Consider the following 20,829-nt stretch of genomic DNA (forward strand, 5'->3'; position numbering starts at 1 on the left):
CCGGGGCTTTGGGGCATTTGCTCTGTTAATTGAAGCGCAGCTGTTTAGGTCTAGAGGAAAGGTGACTGAATATCTCGGCGGAACAAGGGCTAGATAATTTCCGGGCCGTCTAAATACTGCTTATAAGCTTGCTCTGACTACAGACCGATGATTATGGCCACACATGTGTCTGTGCGGTCTGGTGTTGGCTCTAGATGGCTACTGGGTTTGGATCGTGCAGGGGAGGGGATGCTAAATGTTAAAGGGCCTCGCTATAAAGTAGTTGGGTAAGAGTTTCCATTGGAGTGGGAGGATAGCAATGACTTGCTATTTGGACAGACCCTAAATTAAGCTGTCAAGAGGAAATGCTGCTAAAAGGCCACTCGTGTTCCTGAAACTAAAATAGCAGGAATGTTTAATCTGAAGAGAACATGTGAAAATTGTGAGCTGATAGTTGGGTTTACGGGCTATAATGAGCTAATGAGCATTTGGAGTGAGGTTAAAAAGAGAGGTTTTCCTAAATGCCATTTACATAAAGCTTCAGGTTCATGATGGGTAAACCTTGCTGCGCTGGTGAGTGTGCAGAACCAAATACGATACTGCAAACGTGAAGGACTTGTGACACCTGCAAAGTCTGATTCAGCCCGACCTGGCATGCCTGCTGTGAGGAACAGGAGTCGGATTTTTCTTTCAGCATCTGATGTATTCACTCCAGCCTTTGTTTGCTTATTCCCCGAGTTATTGGATGTTCTGTAGCTATTTTCTGACCATAGTCTTGATTCTTGCATTTCTTAGTTGAACTTGATGTTTCATGGTCAGACTCGATGACCTTAAAGGCCTCTTCCAACCTGAATGATTCTATAATTGGTAGCATCATGAAGCGGCTTGTTGAAAACTTTAAATATTGTTTTTTCTTCCTTATGCTAAATGAAATTTTCAGAAGAAAAGGATGAAATGTTCATAGCTCCAAACTTTTTTTTTCTGAGATTGACTGACCTAAAAGCCATCATTTCAAGTTGAAAACAAGGGAGGACATGGTTGAAGAGATGACTACTTAAGAGCCCCATTTCTTCCTTCAAAGAGACTGGCCAATGCAAAGATAAAACTTCTGGAAGTGACTTACTTCCCTGGTTGAAACTCAGTGAAGGGTATGCGGCCAGTTGTGTGCAGATCTGTAAACTGGGTGGGGTGAGATGGTGCGTCTTGAAAATAGCGTTGGTATGGAACTCTATCTGAAAGGAAGCCTGAATTTTTTTTAACAAGACTCTTTCACTTAAGTATAAAGATGGCTTTTTTTGATAACTGGAACTCATTCAACTGTGACCCCGCACAAAGGGTTAAGAGCGCCAAACCTTTCACCTCTGGATTTCCATTAAGTGGTAATTCTTCAGGGTCTTTATCTAAACCAACAAAAACTGCAGTTGCTGCTTGAAGTCGGATCTGGCTTGAAGTCTGACCTTTTATTGTTAAAGGAGAAAAAAAAAAAGAAAGAATAGATTTAACTGAATTAGTTTCCATAATATACTTGCATGTGATTACATAAACAGCAATATCAGTGTGATACCATTGTTTACAAAGAATGCAAAATATTGCCTTATACAGGCTTGAGCCTGTAGGTATGTGTCAGTGGCCGTATACTGCTGACGAAGAATTTCCTGTAGTTCAAGGAGTGGGAGCCTTTGTGCTTTTGGAACAAGAGGATCTGTGTTTTGCCATCACCGTGTAAGTCGGTGACCCTGGGCTGCTGCACAGTGGCCACTTGGCTCAGCCCTTCATTAACCAACGCATACAAATGCCCATTGTGTTTTCTTGTGAGTGTGTCTGTGCCTCCTGACGTGCGCAGCTCTGTGTCTTCAGCTCCGCTTTTTTCCTAATGTGGCTTGGTGGTTCTTGTCCAATATAGTGAGAATGGGTTGTAAGGTGACGACTCGCTTCACCTAAGCTCCTTCCTATCTTTTTGTTTGGATGAGTTTGTTGTTGAAACCCTAAACTTCACTTCCATGTACTTGTTCTCTACTGATTCCCAACCAGGCACTGCTGCATTGGCCCGCCGGACTCCTAAGACAGAGTAAACCTTCCATTAACAGGGAAAGTCTCCGCACATCTAATAGCCAACCTAATACAGATCAGCATCAAATTGCTTTGTGCTTCCAAACGTAGACCAAAATTAAAGGAGGCTGAGCTACTGTAGTAGGAGTTGTAACTATGCCTATTTAGATACTAATGGCCCTTTATGGTTTTTGGTTTTTACAGCTCGTACCAGCCTATTTCTGCAAATGGCTAAAATGCATGACTGGAGCTTTTGATATCTTTTGCTGTTTTGATAGCATCGTGCATACAGAACACTGACTAACACTGCTCTGAAAGAAAGTTTCAGAAATGTGCCTTTTGTCAATCAGAAGTGGTGGGTTTTGCTCCTATAAATTCACTGCAGGATTTGCTGGGTGTTGTTCCTAATAATAACTTCAAAAGGATGAAATGTGGAAAAAATAGATAATTGTTTATGGGTGTATTTGTTATGCCAACCTGAAAGCTTTAGCTGCAAAACAGATGAATCAGTTCAGGTACATCTTCTGGTTAGTGCCAGGAAGTTAAATTGAATGCTGAGATACAAATCAGGGAGAAAAGAGAAATGGTGATTCTTTCTACTTTGTTTCCCATTTACAGATTTATATATAATGCGTACGTGTGAACTTCACTATATGTTTTTCACGTAGGCATTATTAAAACTTCACCTTCCAGCACAAATCCCAGGGCTAGAGTGGGTTTGTTGGTATTAGCGAGGTTCGCTGAGGACATAAACATGCTGCAGGACCCTATCAAAGGGATCAAAAGCATCACTGCAGTATACATCAGAGATTATGTAAAACCCTAATCTCCATAGGGGAGGCTGGGTGGAGTCCAACCCAAGAACTAAACTCGCTTGCGTCATTTGCCTTTCTGCTGCTGAGGGTATGTAATTAACTCGCAGATCTGGGGCAAGGCAGAAATCGGTGTAAGATTGTACTTAATGCTGGCCAGGCACTGGCTTTTTTCTCTTTTTTAAGGTTCTGATAGAACATCACATGAAACATAGAATCATAGAATTGTTTAGGTTGGAAAAGCCCTTTAAGATCATCCAGTCCAACCATTCACCTACACTACCAAGTCCACACTAAACCAATCAAGGGTAGACCAGACTAAACCATGTCCCGAACATAATGTTCATGCAGTAAAACCCGATTTAGATGATCTAGCTGTTTGTTTCTGTACTGGCGTGGGGGTTTTGTAAACATCTGGGAATTGAGTGCTAAAGCAAATGTTTCTTATTGTGTTACGGGCACAGGAGGCACACAGTTGTCAACATCAAACTCTGAGTAAACTTAAAAGGTCTCTTATTAAACTGCTATTTTCTTTTTCTTCTTCCCCACATCACTTTTCAGGTTGCAAAGGTGCTAAAGCATGGCTGACTTGGATCACAACCTCAGTCTTGCGGATGCTCTGACAGAGCCACCTCCCGAGATTGAGGAAGAAGTGAAAAGGGACTTCATTGCCACTCTGGAAGCAGAGAAATTTGATGACGTGGTCGGAGAAACAGTAGATAAAACAGACTATGTTCCTCTGCTGGATGATGACGATGCAAAAGCTGGGAGCCAGGAACCAAAAAGCAAACCCCATGCAGACGGTATTCAGGTGGAACGTAAGTGTCTAAAGCACAAGACCAAAAAGCTGCGTCACTTAAGCATCAGAGAACACTTTTGCTTACTGTAATATTGCTAGGCCTGCTAAAACTTTTATCTGTTGCTGGTTTTAGTCTGAAGAACTTATTTTAAAGGCAGAAGTTGAGATCAAATCCCGTTTCTTGCTTCTCTACCTTCTGTTCAGTTCTTCAGCCTGTAAAATAAGCTGTCACTACTAGTCCACAGAAGATGCTATGATTTATGCTAATATTTTGTGGGCTGCCTTGGGCTTCTCGGAGAAAGCAGTGTCCAAAGCGTGCGACTGCTACGCTTCTCATATATACAGTGCTTTCCATCTCAAAATATTAGAACTGTGCAAGACTTGGTAACCACTGCTCCGGGTAATGGCAAATCCCAGGGTGTAAAGATCGATGACTCGCGATTGCTGGTGAGGTCTGCAGGTCAGCATCTTCATAAATCCACACTGTTTGTGAGCTTCAGGCTCGAACGTTTAATAGCTAAAGCTTGGTTTCTGCACTGATCCAGGGTCTACTTTGATTTCTTGCTGCGTGTATATCCTGGTTATGTGCATATATAGTAAAATGTGGTGCTGTCTCTGCTGGTTATGAACACTTACTAGCGCAGTGGATATTTATTAGTGTTAATAGCTTTATCAGAAACTACTTAGGAAAAAGGAGAAGTTTAAACAGGTACTTGCTTCCCTAGCTGAGTAGAAAGGAAAGCAGTGAGATTTGGGGGACATCCATTAGGTTTCTTTCTCAATAAGCAATTTAAATTCTTTGTATCTTTGCCTGTGTGGTGTTCCCCCCAGCCAAGTGGGGCTAGTCACCTGTGACAAATAGTGCCTTGATATTTTTTTTTTTTGGCCTTGATCAATGCTATGTAAAAGAAAAAAACATTTGCTCCTAGACAGGTAACCTGGTGACTTCTTTCAGAAGAAAGATTTTTCTTTTTTTGCCTTAATCTCGACGCTCATCAGCGTTGATGAAAGTGGGATGTGCAGAAGGACTATAATGATCGCCCATCAGAATAACCAGGACCTCCAGGACTGCAGAATGGGGAGTTACACAGTGGGGATTTCTGGTCTCTTTAAGGCACTTATTTGCATTGTTTAGAAGTGTATCGGGTGCCCTGTAATACAGAAAAAGTAATCTTGAATTTTCCATGCTAACATAGTTCATTAAATGGTTACAAACAAGTAGGAAGGATGGAAGTGGGTAAAGGAATTATAAAACTTTGAGCTTTGGTCAATTCAGATGTGTATTATTGTATTCATTTATAGCACCTCTAATGGTAGGTGCTCTAATTTTAGCATTGCAGAAGTGGGAGTAACAGAGGAACATGAAGGCTTGTTAACACTTTGCATGTGGCTTAAGGATGTTTTAAAATAGTGCTTTGTTCTAGAAGTTCCAGGTTCTAAAACATCTCAGCACCAGAATTTCTCAGTTAGTGTTAAAATGATGATATAATATTGGTTTTAAAATACAAGTTCCTTAAGTTGCATCCTCCCAGATGTGTATCCCTTGAACATTACCATCATAACTCACTATTTCAAATAACTTCAGGTTCTTGAAGCAGGTATAATGAGGCCTTTTGGGTTTGCTTAGTAATTAAAACTCGCTGAACTGCCCTGTGAGAAGACTGCCGGTCCCAGTGTGCAGAGCGGAGGCAGAGCTGTTGGGGTGCCAAGGGGCTACCTCTGGGCCAGACTCCTCATCTGCATCGCTTGGCTCTTCTAACCCCTTCCCCTCCCCAGTGCGTCCCCTGGCCGTGCAGCCAGTTGTTTGTCTGCTGAGCAGAACTCATTTCCCTCCTACGTGGCGAGGGCGGGGGGGATGCAATTTCTTGTTCTTGGTTTGGAGATTTCTTTTTCCCTTTTTTGGGATAGCTGGAGAGCAGTTACGAGCGTTATCTAAATCTTTGGCAAGATGAAGACAAGACCCTAACTGAAGAAATTGGAGAGGTTGCTTGCCTTGAGTGTCTAAGATAATGGTTTTCAGCTTTCCCACCTTGTACCAGGAGGGGAAGGGCTGTGGAGCTCCGCGGTTTAAAGCAGTGTCAATTTACTACAGGCCAGGTTTAGGATTTGATCCTTTTAGGTCTTAATTTGTCTAATCTGGTTTTGCCTGAAGCGATAAGGGTGCCTATTTGTTCCATGAGATTTATTCAATATTTAGAACTGGTTTTAAAAAAAAAAAAATACAGTAAAGCTTCCTGCAGTTGCTTTTGTTGAGGCAGTCGGTGAGCCTGGGCGCGCTGTTCCGAGGCCCCCGTGGGGTGCTGGGTGTCGTGCCAGTGCAGTGCTTGGAGCAGAATGGCAAGTTTCTGGGAAGGGGGGCACTGCTGTGTGAAAGGCAGCGAGCGTTTTACATCCCTGGCTCCAAATATGACTGCAAATAGCTTTTGTTTTCCTGAGGGAGAAGAGTAGCTTTCATGGATCAGGCTTTTCAGCCCCCGCTTGTTAATTTATTTATGTTAAAAGGCACGAATGTGTTCAGACAGCACAGTCTCTGCTACTGAGATTGCCTTTCCCCAGTCAGAAGAGGTTTAATCATATGTCCTGTCAGGCTCTAGCTATTCCATCTCTGCTCCAGGTTTTTCTTTCCCTTTTTTCCAAAACCCAGGAGCCAGATTAGACAAGTTTAACGATCAGATGGGCCCCCGTCATGGACCTGAGTGAACCATGCGAGTAGAGGGAGATGGAGAAGAGAGAGATGTGAGGAGCAGTTGTATGGTCACCTACAAATGTGTCCTAGAATAAAGCTCTAATACCAGTTAACTTTTAAAATATCATTGGAAAGGCATAGCTTAAGGAGAAAGGGTTTTACTCTTTTTAGCACCTGGCTGGACATCATAATTTGGCAAATTCTGGGGTAATCCTCTTATGACATTGTGGGCTTTACATAACGCTGAAGGATCACTTCGGGTGTGTGCTCCGCTGTTTGCAGCTAGCTTTCCTTCTCGGTTCCAAGGAATTTAGCGGGTACTGTGGAGCTTCCAGTTAAAGCCACGGAGACTGTAGCGGCAGTTTTTGTTAGGGAGCTCATGTGAAGTAAGGGATGCGCATCCTGAAGTGCGAAGGAAGAGATGTTTGGGTGGGAGCAAGTTCCAAGTGAAAGGAAAATACTGTGCTTTGACAGCTTACGGCAGGCAGCAGGGCTCCTGTGAAATGCTCTGGTTTAAGTGAGGACCAATATTGGTCCTCAAGTGTTTGTGTTATTGTTGAGGAATTGGGTACAAAGCTAGGTCTGTGACATAACTGTGGCTTTCTGCACAGTAAATGCACGTTCTGCATTCGTGCACTCACTGTTCACAAACTTGGTGATGAGTCTTAACTTTGTATACAGTTTTTTTAATAGGGAAACAAATACTGAACCTGCTCTAAGTGACAAAGTTCTTTTAATTTCCTGTGGGCAGTGGCTTTGGGGCTCTTTTCGAGCACGCGTGTCGCCACGAGATGGCTCTGCCGGCGCTGCGCGATGCTGCTGGACAGACGCCGCTGCACAGCAGTGCAGGCCATCCTCCCCTGGAACGGAAACAACACGCGGCTCCAGAGCCTGAAACCAGGGGCCGAACCACACTTCCCTTTCCTTTCGTCTCCCTTTCTGCACTAGGAGTAAGTGCCTTTCTTGCAGAAGGCAGCAGGCTTTGCTTTTGCAAAAGAAAGTTTAAACGCTTTGTCACGTGTGAAAATGAGGATGGAGAATGTTCCAGATACCCCAAAGTTTCAGAAGGATTAAAAAAAGTCAAACGATGTGAAGATACTTGCATTTTAATCTCATATGATATACTGAACACCTTCTCCCCTGAAATTCTGTCCATCCCCTTTCCAACCCTAAAGCTGTTAAAACCTCTGGTTAGTACAAATCCCCAAATTGTCTTTTTGTACATAGCCGAGCACTGAGCACGGTCTGAGCGCACAAGGTCTTTAATCTGCCCGTGTTCCTTGCAGCGGGTTTCTGTCAGGCGCTTGCTAACCAAACATTAAAAATAGTTCAGAGACCCCCAGGTGACACCAAAGGTGCGCTCCGAAGCTGGCTGTGGCGCGTGTGCTCTGCCCCAGACTTCGGCTGCTCTCCCAGCATCTCGTGGCCCAGCCGCAGGAACTGCAGGTTCATTTCAGCATAGGGCCTTGCACCAGTAAGTCTGTCGGGAGCATATTTCAGTGTGAGGGGGGTGGTGGGGGGGTTCTGGTTTTTGTTTAAAATGCAGATTATATTGTAAAGCTGCCCAGATCTTGGGTTGAGTTGCTTAACTATGTATTGTCTTGATAAACCAAAGTGTTCTTGAAACTTTTTCTATGCTTTATGAAATAAAGTGGTGAAATTAATCTAGTTGTTACAGTTCACAAAGCAAAAAACATTTTTTTTTTTTTTTTCCTAGCTCAGTTGCCTTACACTGATTTAGCTTCACTCAGGTAATATTTGTGCTCAATTAGTGAACTTCACTTGGGCTTCTCTAAGTCATCTTGGATCATCTAGTCATCTTGGATTCAATCCCATCACAGGCAGCCAGTGATCAGACAAGGCGATTAAACCTTCAAGCTTCAGCTTCCTATTTCGGAAGGAGAGGTGTGAAGGTGGGATGGGGGGAGAGGGATCTTAGTGGAAATCAGCATGGCAGGTCTCCTTTGCCTGCTCTGGGATGCCAGACCCGCCTGTGGAGCTGCACTTCTGTTAGTGCCATCTGACAGTATGTACGTGCTTCTGAAAGCCCTGGCATCCCCGAAACGCAAAGCCAAGCAAGCCTTGGCTTCCATTTAAATTCAAATTCTCTTTAATTCTCATGGTTAGAGAGAGAAGCTTGAGAATCCAAACCAAGCCTTTATGTCATCGTCCTGGTTTCGGCTGGGGTAGAGTTAATTTTCTTCCTAGTAGCAGGCATAGTGCTGTGTTTTGGATTTAGTAGGAGAAGAACGTTGATAGCAACAACTTAGACATCAGTGTGTTAAGCAGTGCTGACACCAGGCAAGGACTTTTCAGCTTCCCATGCTCTGCCAGGGGCACAAGAAGCTGGGAGGGGGCACAGCCAGGAGAGTTGATCCCAACTGCCCCAAGGGCCATTCCATACCATCCGGCGTCATGGGCAGTACAGAAACTGGGGGGGTTGGCCGGGGAGCAGCGATCACTGCTCGGGGACAGGCTGGGCATCGGTCGGCGGGTGGTGAGCAAGTGCATTGGGCATCACTTGCTTTGTATGTTCTTTTATTATTGTTATCTCTTCCTTTGCTGTCCTACCTATTAAACTGTATCTCAACCCATGGGTTGTACTACTATTTTTTTTTTTTCTTTTTTCAATACTCTCCCCATCCCACCAAGGGTGAGCGAGCGGCTGTGTGGTACTTGGTTGCCAACTGTTTTAAGCCATGACGGTCATGGCCAAAGACAAGCAAAACTCTAAGCCTTTTTTTGGTGACTCTGGGAGATGATGAGCTTGACTGCCGTTCAGAAGCCATTTTGAGACAGAATATTTGAACGTATGAATTGAAATAGCTTAAGCTGCTTGTTTAAGAGTTAGCAGCTAGTTTTGACTGTATGGCACTCTGTTTTTCAGCATTTTCGTTCCCACTCATGGGTTTTTTGTCTAAGTTCTCTGACAAAATTACGTTCAACCAAGTCTGCACACACAAATGTGTGATAGGATGATAAAACATGCAAAATGACTCTCATCCGCAACCCGTCCACCCCACCCTGGCCTGCCGAGAGCTCTTTTTTCTTTTTGCCCTCTGGAATCCCACGCCTACTATGGAGCAGGCTGCAGGTCTGATGGTGGAAACGGGCTCAGTTGTGGTTATGCTTCCATGTGCGCTACGCCAAGTCACCGCTGGAGATTAGGGGGTTTTTGTATTGGCACTGTCCGTTTGCTGGAGATTATCGGTTTAGCGAATGCTGCCTTAAATTTGTTTATATAAAAACAATCCTTTGATCCACTAGCCAGATGCAAATACTATCTTGTGATTCTGATGAGGATTATGTAGTTACAACATCTTGACATGTTTTTGTTTTTATGCAATTTAGAATATGAGGGGAGGAGACCTGGCCCTGAGGAGATTGCTGGGTACTTTCACACTCGCACATTAGCTAAAATAAGTTTGACTTGCTCCAAAGGAGCTGACCTTCAGAGACATAAAAACAAAAACTACTAATGCTGGGTGGAGTTGTTTGATTTGACCTGATTTTCTGGAAGCTTGTCTTCCAAAAAAGCTAAAACTGTAAAGGAAACCATTTTACTTGCTTTTTATCCTTCCCAAGAAGGGCAGAAGGAAAGACATGGCACTTCTGATTCTTCTGCTCATTTGGGAGCCCACTGTTGAGCCTAAAATCTTCTTTAGATTTTGCCTGGTGAAGCGTTGGATTTGGAGAGACCCTGGCTTGACTGAGCACACGATGCATGTGCAACGGTGTCCTGCTTATCCCCGCGTGTTTGCAGAGCGTTTTGAGAAGGTTTGAAAGCTGTTGCCTGTAGGAGACCTGCTTGCAGGTTCCTCTGCCGTTCTGGTGACTGGAGCTTTTTTAGATCGCTTCCCCCTCGTGGCTTCGATGGCAGAGAAGCAACCTTCCGCAGCTAGCAGGGCGCACGCAGGGAAGAGCAGCTGTTGTGGTAGCGCGCAGCACGTCGAGAGGGAGAAGAACGCTGCAACAGCTTTAACCTGTTCTTTTGCCCCAATTCCTGTGCCGTTGAAGCAAATGTAGGATTTTCAATATGTATGTCTTACCCCCTTTTTTTTTTTCTTCTTTTTCAAATGGGTGAGTCTAGGGGACTGAATAAGATGAAGCTTCTCCGAAGGAATGTGTTTGGGCTTTGTAGTCTAGAAGCTGCACAGATTTGAGCCTTATCAGCGCTATGGAAGGTTAAGCCAGAAACACAGCTGGCTTTGAGCTGTCCTTGTTTTCATCTACCATAATGTTTGGTAGGCTTGACTAATATTTTGGTAGGGTTTTTCTTGTTTTGTTTCAAGTTTGCAGAGCCCTTGGTAGGGGAGAGTGGGGTGTCCTGGCTTTTCTCTTTGCTAGAAGGCAGTTGGCTTGGATCACTTGCTACCTAGGAGATCAGTCTCTGACTTTTGTACAGATGAAGTGTTTATTTTCTGAATAGCTGAAATGCACTGAATTGCCAGAAGCACCACTGGGTGGGCCATACGCAGTGCAAAGCTGACCTCAAGTGCACACAAACTGCTCGTTCCAAGTGCCACCAGACCAGTCTGACAGACAAGCATCTTTTTGCAACCCGAAGCCAGTGCTCAAAGTACGCACGCGGACTTGCAGACCAAATCTGTAGTGTTTAGCCATCTTTGTGATCAAGTTGAGTCCTGTTTTTAATGCATGAATAATGGTGGTGGCACCAAGGCCAGACTATGAAATGTTTTAACAGCTATATTGTCTGGGCAAGGTGTAATGATGGGGTTTGAACGAAACTGAAAGCAGTATGTGATGATTTTGTCCAATTTAAAACAGAACTTGCACTCAAGTTTTCAATTACAGTTTAAATACTGAAGAATGGGAGTGAGTTTGTGGGTTGTGGTAGTGGGGTTTGCCGTTTATTTTCCCCACCACCACCAAAAGATTTTTTTTTTTTTTTTTTTTGGACACGTTTAGCATGAGTGAAAACTAGAGAAGACTTGCAAAGCCTCTGTTACAGTGGCATCGCCAGCTACCATCATTAAACCAGTGCTGCGACACCCATTTGAGCAGGACTTAAGAAAACTTGTAGCTCTTGCACTTGGGCTAAGCTTCCTTACTGTTAACTGGAAGGTTCAGCAGGGTCTGTGTAGCTCCTCTACGTAATTCCTCAGAGATTTCATTGTAAGACCCTGTTACCCCGTGAGATACCCAGCAAACCTGTCGTGGTTCAGCCCCAGGCAGCAGCTCAGCACCACGCAGCCGCTCACTCGCTGCCCCTGCCCCGCTGGGATGGGGAGAGAATCGGAGGAGTGAGAGTGAGAAACACTCCTGGTGTGAGATAAGAACAGTTTAATAGTTGAAATAAAGTAAAATAGTAATGATAATAATAACAATAATATAATAGTAATAATAATAATAATACACAAAGCAAGCGATGCCCAATGCAATTGCTCACCACCCGCCGACCGATGCCCAGCCCGTCCCCGAGCAGCGATCGCTGCTCCCCGGCCAACCCCCCCAGTTTCCATACTGCCCATGACGTCGTATGGTATGGAATGGCCCTTGGGGCAGTTGGGATCAACTCTCCTGGCTGTGCCCCCTCCCAGCTTCTTGTGCCCCTGGCAGAGCATGGGAAGCTGAAAAGTCCTTGCCTGGCATAAGCAGTGCTGAGCAACAACTAAACCATCAGCGTGTTATCAGCATTATTCTCATCCTAAATCCAAACCACAGCACTGTGCCTGCTGCTAGGAAGAAAATTAACTCTATCCCAGCCGAAACCAGGACAATACCTTTTGGCAACTGCAAAGCAGTGTTGTATAAACCATCCCAGGACCCCGATTTCTCCTTGCCTGAACTGATCAGTAAATTCGGTGACTTGCGGTAGTTCTCCCGGTTACTCGTTAGGACAGTTCTACTGTTACAGTAAATACCAGACCTTGTAAAGACTGACAGCAGGAGGAGCTGGTGTGTTTAACTGCTAAGAAACAGGTCCAGGGATCCCTGCAGTATTTTCAGCTACTTGAAGAGGATGTAGGTGTATGTTTTTCTATAAGCTGTCTGGCAAGTTCATGTTGAATTTTCATAAAACACCAGGATGAGCCTCTGAAGCAACTGGAAAGACTTTCCTTTTGCTTTATTGAGGGTTGGATTAAGCCCTAAAGTGCTGTGTCTAAAGCACACTGGTAATGTAGCTTTCTTTTAAAACTGCTTGAGCTCAGGGAAGGGACAGCAGCCACTCCAGGTAGCTGAATGTGTGTCTTTTTGGGAGTGATTTTATTTTATTTACTTGCAGGATATATATTTTTTTAAGCCATTGCCCTGTGTGTTTCTTCACAATAAGCGGAACTGCTGGCCTGAGGAGCTGAACTGTTGTTAGAGCCTGTGCTGCTTGTTATGCTTGACTGATACTACTCAGTATCGTTCTTGCCTTGACTTGTCTTCGCTATTTCACAACTGGAAAATAGGATAAATTCTTAGAAATTAAGCAGAGTTTATTTAAGAAGATATTTAAGACTTGGTGCAAGGATGATATCTTCAGTTTAGGTAAATGGCCTTGTAATATTCACCCGTCACGGTGGTGGTCGCCTACAGAAACACTGTGCTGCTGGCAGCCTGCGCCAGTATTAATGCCAGCACAATCCAGGTACTTCTGGAAGGACCATAGTCTGATCTCAAAGGCAGTAATTTAAAATAAATAAAATTCCTCTAGCAGTTTGCCTAAGCAATTACAGTAATTGACCTTCAGCGGCCCAGTGTAGAGATTATGGGGTGAATATAGAATTTCACTAGCATATTTTGATGATTAGGAAGAACTGTTTGAGTACTAGAACAAGAAGTGTGCTTTTAAAAAAAATTATATTATGTTAATTAAATTCCTTAATTATTCCCAAAGATGGGTTCCAAGCAGCATTTTCAAAACCATTACACAGCTGGAGATAGCTGCCTGTTAGCAGAGTGGCTTTCCTAAGGCGGCCCACTGCGCAGACGGCAAAGCCAAGTTTAGAGCTCAGCTCTTCGATTCCAAATGGCCTCAGGTATGACTAGGTCTTGTATTGCTGCCATGTTTTTCAAGTTCAATGTGTAAATCCTGGTGCCTGTTAAAATTTTATCTGACAATGTCAGAACAAGATAGACTAAATCTCTTGATGGCAACTAACTTGCGCTGTTTTCTGGAATCGCGGTCTTCCACCCTGAACTACCCTTCCCTAAACCTCTCCCTGATACCTGCTTTAGCAGTGTGCTGTCAAAGCTGAGATTGAGGTCTTCTGGTCCTTTTTCCTAACAGTATTAGGATAGCTTTGTCTGCAAGAAACTCGTCACGACTGAAGTGGACCAGTATTTAAGAATTCTGGAAAATTAGTTTGTGCCTGTTGGCTCTTGCTCTGTCACTGGCCTCCCCTGAAAAGAGCGTGCCCAGGCTTCTTTACAGCCTCCCTTTGGGTGCTTGTACACATCCCCCCAAGACTTCTCTTCTCCAGGGTGAACAGTCCCGGCTCTCTCAGCCTTTACGCATACAAGAGATGCTCCAGTCCCTTAATCATCGTAGTGGCCCTTCACTGACGTCTCTCCAGCAGCTCCACCTCTCTTGTGCTGGGGAGCCCAGCACTGGACCCCGCACTCCAGATGTGTCTCAGCAGTGCTGAAGAGAGGGAAAGGATCCCCCCCTTCAGCCTGCTGACAGTGCTCTGCCTAATGCAGCCCAGGATGCTGGTGACCTTCTTTGCTGCAAGGGCACATTGCTGGTTCGTGTTCAACTTGGCCACCAGGACCCCACGGGCTTTTCCTGCAGGATCCCGAGGGCTTTTCCTGCAGAACTGCCTTCCAGCAAGTTGATCCCCAGTGTATACTGGTGCCTGGGCTTATTCCTCCATTGGTGCAGGACTTTGCATTTCTCCTTGTTGAACTTCATGAGATTCTTCTCTGCTCATCTCTTCAGCCTGTCCAGATCCTTCTGGATGGCATCACAAGCCTCTGCTGTATCAGCCACTCCTCCCACTTTTGTCTCATCCTCAAACTTGCTGAGGGTGTGCTCTTCTCCATCATTCAGGTCATTAATGAAGATGTTAAACAGTATTGGCCCCAGCATCAACTGCTGGGGGACACCAGTAGTGACTGGCCTCCAGTTGACTTTCATAGAATCATCGAATCGTTTAGGTTGGAAAAGACCTTTAAGATCATCCAGTCCAACCATTAACCCACACTACCAAGTCTACTCTAAGCCAATCAAGGGTAGACTAGACTAGACTAAGGGTAGACTTTGTGCTACCCTTGGAGCCTGGCTCTTCAGCCACTTTTCCATCCGCCTCGCTCTGCAGTTATCTGACCCATGCTTTGTCAGTTTGTCTATGAGGATGTTATGGGAGACGGTGTTAAGGTCAACAGCATCAACTGCTCTTTGCCTCACATCTGCTAAGCCCATCGGAGTTTATCAGCTTGGCTAAGCGTTATTTGCTTGAAGGAAATCCGGAGTCACAGTAGTCTAGCGCTGGCCCTTAGGAAAGCTTAGTTTGCAGTGATGGTATGAACAGATAAAGCAGCTTCTAGTTGTTATGCCTTGAGTCTCCTTCATGGGAATAGATTTTCTGTGATTGAAAAGCTCTTCCTTTTGGGTTTTAAGTTGCACTGACTTGGTGCCATGTGGGTACCTTAACTTTTTTCAAAAACAATTCTGGGGAAAAAAAAAAACCCCTATCTGTGTTTGATAACGTTACAGTGTTGTCCTTACAATGTTGGTTTTAAGTTTTAAGATTAACTTCATCCAGTGCTAACATTTCCTTTGATTTCTTGCAGATACTTCAGCTTCTGGGCCAACAGTTGTCGAAAATGGTGACCATGGAATAGAAGATCACCGCACAGGTACGTGCTTAATGTCTGAAGCGAACACGTTGACTTCTTTATTTGTTATCGGACCAGTAAAACCTCACTGTGACAAAACGCATCTTCTTTTTGGGTCGTATTTCTCTATGGAGGGTTGTTTCTGGTTTTGTAATGATCTTTTTCAAAGAATTTGAAACAAAATAGAACTTTATTCTCTTTTGGGTTTGAAATTGCTTATTTGCATAAAGCCTCGATCTGAAGACATTGTATACTTCATCTGTGGTCAGCGTTGGGAAGGCAACATTGAGGGCACTGATACCTAAATGGCTTTCCAGTGACTCTGTAATATTCATAGCTGAACTATACCTTAACCTGTGAGAATGACTCCTCCTGTTCCCCGTGAGACTGACGGTGATGTTTCTTCTCCAAGTACACCATCCTTTGATGCAGTTTTTTCATTCACTAACTCTTAATGGAAAGCTACTGAAATTACACTGCTTTGTTTATCCGGCAGTTTCTCCTTCCACCCCAAACTACTCTTCTATAAATATCTCCTAATGCTTGCTTTAGCAATGTCAAAGATGAAATTGAGGTCTTCTGAACCTCTTTTCATACAGCGTTAGGATAGCTTTGTCTGCAAGACACTTCTCGTTACTTAAGTGGACCAATATTTCAGACTTGAGAGGAATCTGGAAAAGAATTATCTTTCCAAGCAGCCTAACACATGCTGAAGTTGGTCTTCTTTTAGCAGTTACATTTAATGATAAACACCAGTTCTCTTTTATGAGACTTTCTTACTGTGAATTGGGTTTCCCACCAAATTCCAACTGAAGTGTTTGGGATGAGCAGTACCAAACTCTGCAGCTGTGTGCAGGAGCCAGTGGATTGTTTCTGTTTGTGGTGAGGAGGGTGCAGACTTTGACAGGCCACACTGTAGCACCTCTGTTTTCTTGAGGATGAAATACTAAAAAGTCGATTGTCATCCTGGCCTTGGCAAGAGCTATTTATTTGGTCTCCCTTTTCATGATCTCCAGCTCAGCTTTAGTGGTACAGATCATTGCTAAGATTGTTCGGATGTTCCCAGCGCTAGCATCCCTGCTAGTCTATAGGTGTGTCCCCAAGGAAAAAAAAAAAAAAATCCAGGAGATAATGATGAATTTGTGGGAGTGGGAGACAGGGATGAATTAAAACACTTTTCTGCTATAACTCTATTTAGTGTGAGCAAGTGTTCATGTTCTTATTGAGGATACGAATATAAAAATTGATCTTTGTACTTAATTTGCCATTGTAAATCCAGTCAAAAGGAAGCTGTGCATCTTTCATAATTTAGTATAAAACTGAAATTAAGAACGCTTCTGAACCTTCCTAAGGATACTTCCTTTCTTTTTTTAATACCTATGACTAAAAGGAGATAGAAACAAAATCAGATTTATGATACTCCAGGTATGACTAATTAAATGCATTAGGACTTCTTAAATTGAACTTCTGAATTGTGTTTAGGAAAAATCTTGTCATTTACTTAATACTAGGTTTCTGGAGGTTTAACTCTTCACCCACTAAATGGTAATAACTTTGATCAAAGATACTTTTATGTGTCTGAAGCTTTTTAATTTATTAATATGTTCTGTCTTTGTGGGGTAGAGTTGGATTTTTTTTTTCCCTTGTTAAAGGCTGTCTAAAAGTGACATCAAAGTGGTAGAAACAGCATGTTGAAGGATGAAGAGTCATAGGCATCAAGTTAATTAGGCTTTTCAGAATAACAGAAGATTTATACAACACAACCATTTCATGGACTCTTTCCCCCTACCCCCTTCTCTAGGGAATACTTAAAATATCCAGACTTATACATTTGCGAGTAAGGGAGAAATGCTATTTTTCGATCAGATAATGGAGGGGTTTTTGAGGTGAAGCGCAGTTGATGCTCTGCAGAAATACAGGCAAGTTGTTCCAGACCAGGTGATGGGCTTCAGTAGTGCCTGGTTCTACATTTAATAGGTGGTGCTGCCCGGAGCCTTTTGTCCCTGGCCCTGAGCCACCTTCCTTCAGTTTTTGGCTGGCTTATTTGTTGTTTTCAGCTGGATCTATTCCCTAGTCTGTCTCTTTTTAGAGCTGAAATAATTCTTCTGGATGTGCAGTGTGGGCCCAGTGCAGAGGTGGGAAACAGAGTAACTGAGAAAGGACTAAGGAAAGTGATGCTCAAGGAAAACCAGCTTTTTGCTACAAAAAGCAGTGTTCAGCGCTACAGAGAGAGCTTTTAAAAGCAGAGCTGTGTTTGAGTTGGATTCTGAAACAGACTTCAGAGCAAGTATTGGGGAAAGATGTAGTTAAGCTATTTGAAAAGACAAATGTCTGCTTATCTCTCCGGTCTAGATTGCAGGAAGCATTGCTACATGGGTTTGGTTGGGTTTTTTTTTTTTTTTCACCTATCAAATAAAACAGGGTGATGACTTGCTAATGTTTTATCGCATGTGACATTATCTACAGACATCTGGTGTGTGTGTGTATGCGGAGGTTAGAATTAGTCAGGACTGAAATCTTAGTGCTGGTTTGGCAGCCTGTGCTGCCTCCTGACCGGCTGCCCCGCTCCGAAGTACCGTTAATGCGGTAGATGGCATAAATCCCAAACTAATGTAACGCGGGGGCAAAACCCTCTATTAACTGTTGAGTTATTTTTGTTGCAACAGCAATGCATTTAAACCATTGATGCGAGGATGTGTATAGTTCAGTATTTCAGAATGCAAAGGAAAAATGTGAATGGTTGACTTCACGTTGGCTGTTTACTTGAGGGTCCAAAACTGTGGCCGTGAGGCTGAGAACCCTCTGCACCCGTTTGCTCTCCCTGCAAGGGAGAGACTGGCACTTCCGAAGGGTTCAGTTCTTGGCAGGGCTGAGCCTTATGTGGCAATTGCTTATTTGGTTTGTGGGTTTTTGTTTTTTGAGGATGAGAGCTACAGACTGGGAGCTCTGGCTTGGGTACTCAGCACAAAGACTGAAACTCTCTCTATTAATTCTGTTCTTCCTTATAAGGAGAAATAGAAGAGCGGTCGGTGCAGCGTTTGGAGGGAAGCTGTGCACATCTGGTGCGACTCAAGTGAATCAGCGAGGGTGGGAGGGAACTGTTAGTAGTTTACAATCACTGATGGCATGCAGGTATTGAATTAGGGAACTAACTGCTAACTCTCATGATGCAGAGGTTAGAGGGTGCCTAGTAAAACTCTGCAGGTTTAAAACAGCAGCAAAAAAAGTGTAATTTTTGAACAGTGCAACGTTTGCACCTCCTTATTGCAGGATATTTGCCTAGAGTTCAAAGGAATGATGCATTTTAAAAAAGACAAATTTCTGGAAAGAAATCCATTAAGGATGATTGTATGGTTTAATCTGGATACCTCTTGTTCCAAGATCCCGTTTGTTACCTTGCTGGAAGATGAGAAGTAACCTAGGGAAGTATTGCTCTGCGGTGTTCATACTTTCCCTAGCTGGACTTTCTCTCCAACCAGCCTGCTTGTCGTTCTCTCATCTGAGATCGGGTCACAAAAATACGTTGTCACTGCTTTCAGTGCAAATTGTGCTTTTAAGCAGCATCCTGAGCTGCTGCTCTTTTGATAGCAATTTGTCACTAATCTTGATTTATCACAGCTAATTTTTGCATGTGGCACAATGTCATGCCATAGCATGACTAGCGATATATTTTCAGACCCTTCTAAAAGCAAAATTCCACGTGTCTCTAATCTGGCTTTTGGCAAATCTCCTGGCTGCACTAAATGAAATATTGCTTGTTGTGCAGTTGCTACGTGAATGTTCATGTTTACTAATGACTTGCGCTTTTTTGCCCCTTTCCCCATCCCGTTTCCCTCTCCTACTTCTTTTCCTCTCTTCTATTTTCTCCTCCTAGAAGCCTAGACTGTCTCCTAACACTGGGGCTGCCACTGATACAAGACCAGTGTACTTTTCTACCTGCCATTACACTTCTAAAATCTTCAGCATTTTACAGAGCTCTTGCTTTACGTCTTTGGACTTTACGTGTAGAAGAAACCAAAGGGTAGCTGTGCTGTCGGCCGATCAGCCCTTCTCCTCCTCCCTCTCTGCTCTGCAGTGCTTGTTGAAACCTTCCTTTCTTTGTGTAAGCACAAACAGGCATGATGGTTTTTAACTGCACTATTTCAGCACTCCCACTGTTTTTAAAACCACAACCACAGCTCCATTTTTAGTTCAACCACTTTTAAATTTAATTTATATCCTTTTTCATGGACGCTTAATAACAGAAGGTTTGATATTAAAGTTGTGCTTTCATAGCGGATGGGTCCACTATGACTGCAGCTCCTTTCCCTTCTCCCTGTACTCACCACAGCCTTTTAGAATAACGCTGAGTTATACCTGCCTCTATCCTTGCTGCTTTGAAACCTTCTTGTAGGAGGTTCTTCTCTTTTAATAATGTTGTCTTCCTCAAAACAGGTGTTTTCATGTCATAGCGCTTATTATACAGACTTGAGAAACAAATTAGGAAGAAACATGTTTACTGAGGCAAGATTGTCTCTGGTTTGTGAGGGGTGGGTTGGATTATGGGGTTCAAGCACTTGCTGTCAACTGGGACTATAAAGGCAAATGACCAGCCCCAAATTCCTGCCTCAGTAAGCTGCTTTGCTGTCGTGCCGCTTCCCGCAAGCCTTGGAAGTAAGAAAGAAAATTGCCTTTAACTTCATACCTCTAGCTTCGTTTTGGTAATGACAGCCTTGGATGAAACTTCACCTGCTGTGAAAAATAATCTGTCCCCTCTAAAACTGAGAAACAAAAGATCTAGGACTAGATTGTTAGATCTATATGGAAATAATGATGACAGTTTCCAGCAACACCAAAAGGAATGGGCCTGTTTTAACCTTAAACAGAGCTACAGTAGGTCAGCAAGCCTCTTGCAATTCCTGCTGTCTCCATAAAGGTGCAAAGCTTTCCAAATGCAAAAGTATTAGTTACCACCATTCAACAGATAAAACGCAAAAGAAGGAAATAATTTATAGAGAGACTACTTAGTATTTTACACGAGGCAAGCTCAGCCTGGGTTTTTGTAGAGTAGTGAATGTTTTGTTTGAGGCTAATGGTGTTATGTAGCTCAAGGTACTTTGCCTACAATGCCTGATAAAAGTACAGGATTTATTTGAACCCAAATCCAGTCTAAGGTAGGACATGATTCTCTAAATTGCCAAAAGCTAGCATACTTTCACTTGCCTAAAAATGCTGTTTTCTTCTTGTGAAGAGAGTAGCTTGCACCTGAACATTCCTGGTACCCTGCTAGTACCCTCGACTACACTACTATACCGGTTTACTCATGACGTACTGGAAGAATATTGCACCTTGAATGAATACTACTGTTAATGCCACCAGAAGGTTTTCTTTGAAGATCTCCTTCAATCCATCCAATCTTGATTTTTGTTTGTTTTTTTAACGTGAGACCTCATGTGCTCCCCACCCAGGGTGGCAGTGTCCCGAGCTGCCGCAATGAACTGTGCGTAATCAGCCTGTTCGGTGATGTGCACCGGGGCGCAAGGCTTTCGTTCTCTAATTTGGTGGCAGTTTATTGCTTTACCCACCATTCAAAGCCTCATTAGTAGCTGACATCCTTGTGGTGCCAGTTTCTGACCAGGTAACACCGCTGGGCTCTCCTCCGAGGCAGATAGCTGTCACTTCCGAGAAAACCCCGTTGCCTACAGGCACTCGGCTGCCAAAGCCGGGCTCTTCCC

General features: G+C 43.6%; 1 protein-coding gene across 1 annotated transcript in view; it reads left to right on the top strand.

Annotated features, from left to right (window-relative positions):
• Window positions 1–3,420: 3,420 nt before the first annotated feature.
• The window catches only part of MAP4 (microtubule associated protein 4), a 135,699-nt gene continuing 118,290 nt past the window's right edge, over window positions 3,421–20,829 (top strand). The window contains exons 1-2 of the mRNA XM_075706514.1: window positions 3,421–3,658; window positions 15,071–15,136. Coding sequence (XP_075562629.1) covers window positions 3,421–3,658; window positions 15,071–15,136 — 304 coding nt within the window. The remainder of the gene's footprint in view (window positions 3,659–15,070; window positions 15,137–20,829) is intronic.

Source organism: Pelecanus crispus, chromosome 2 (assembly GCF_030463565.1).
Source record: "Pelecanus crispus isolate bPelCri1 chromosome 2, bPelCri1.pri, whole genome shotgun sequence".
Classification (NCBI taxonomy): Eukaryota; Metazoa; Chordata; class Aves; order Pelecaniformes; family Pelecanidae; genus Pelecanus; species Pelecanus crispus.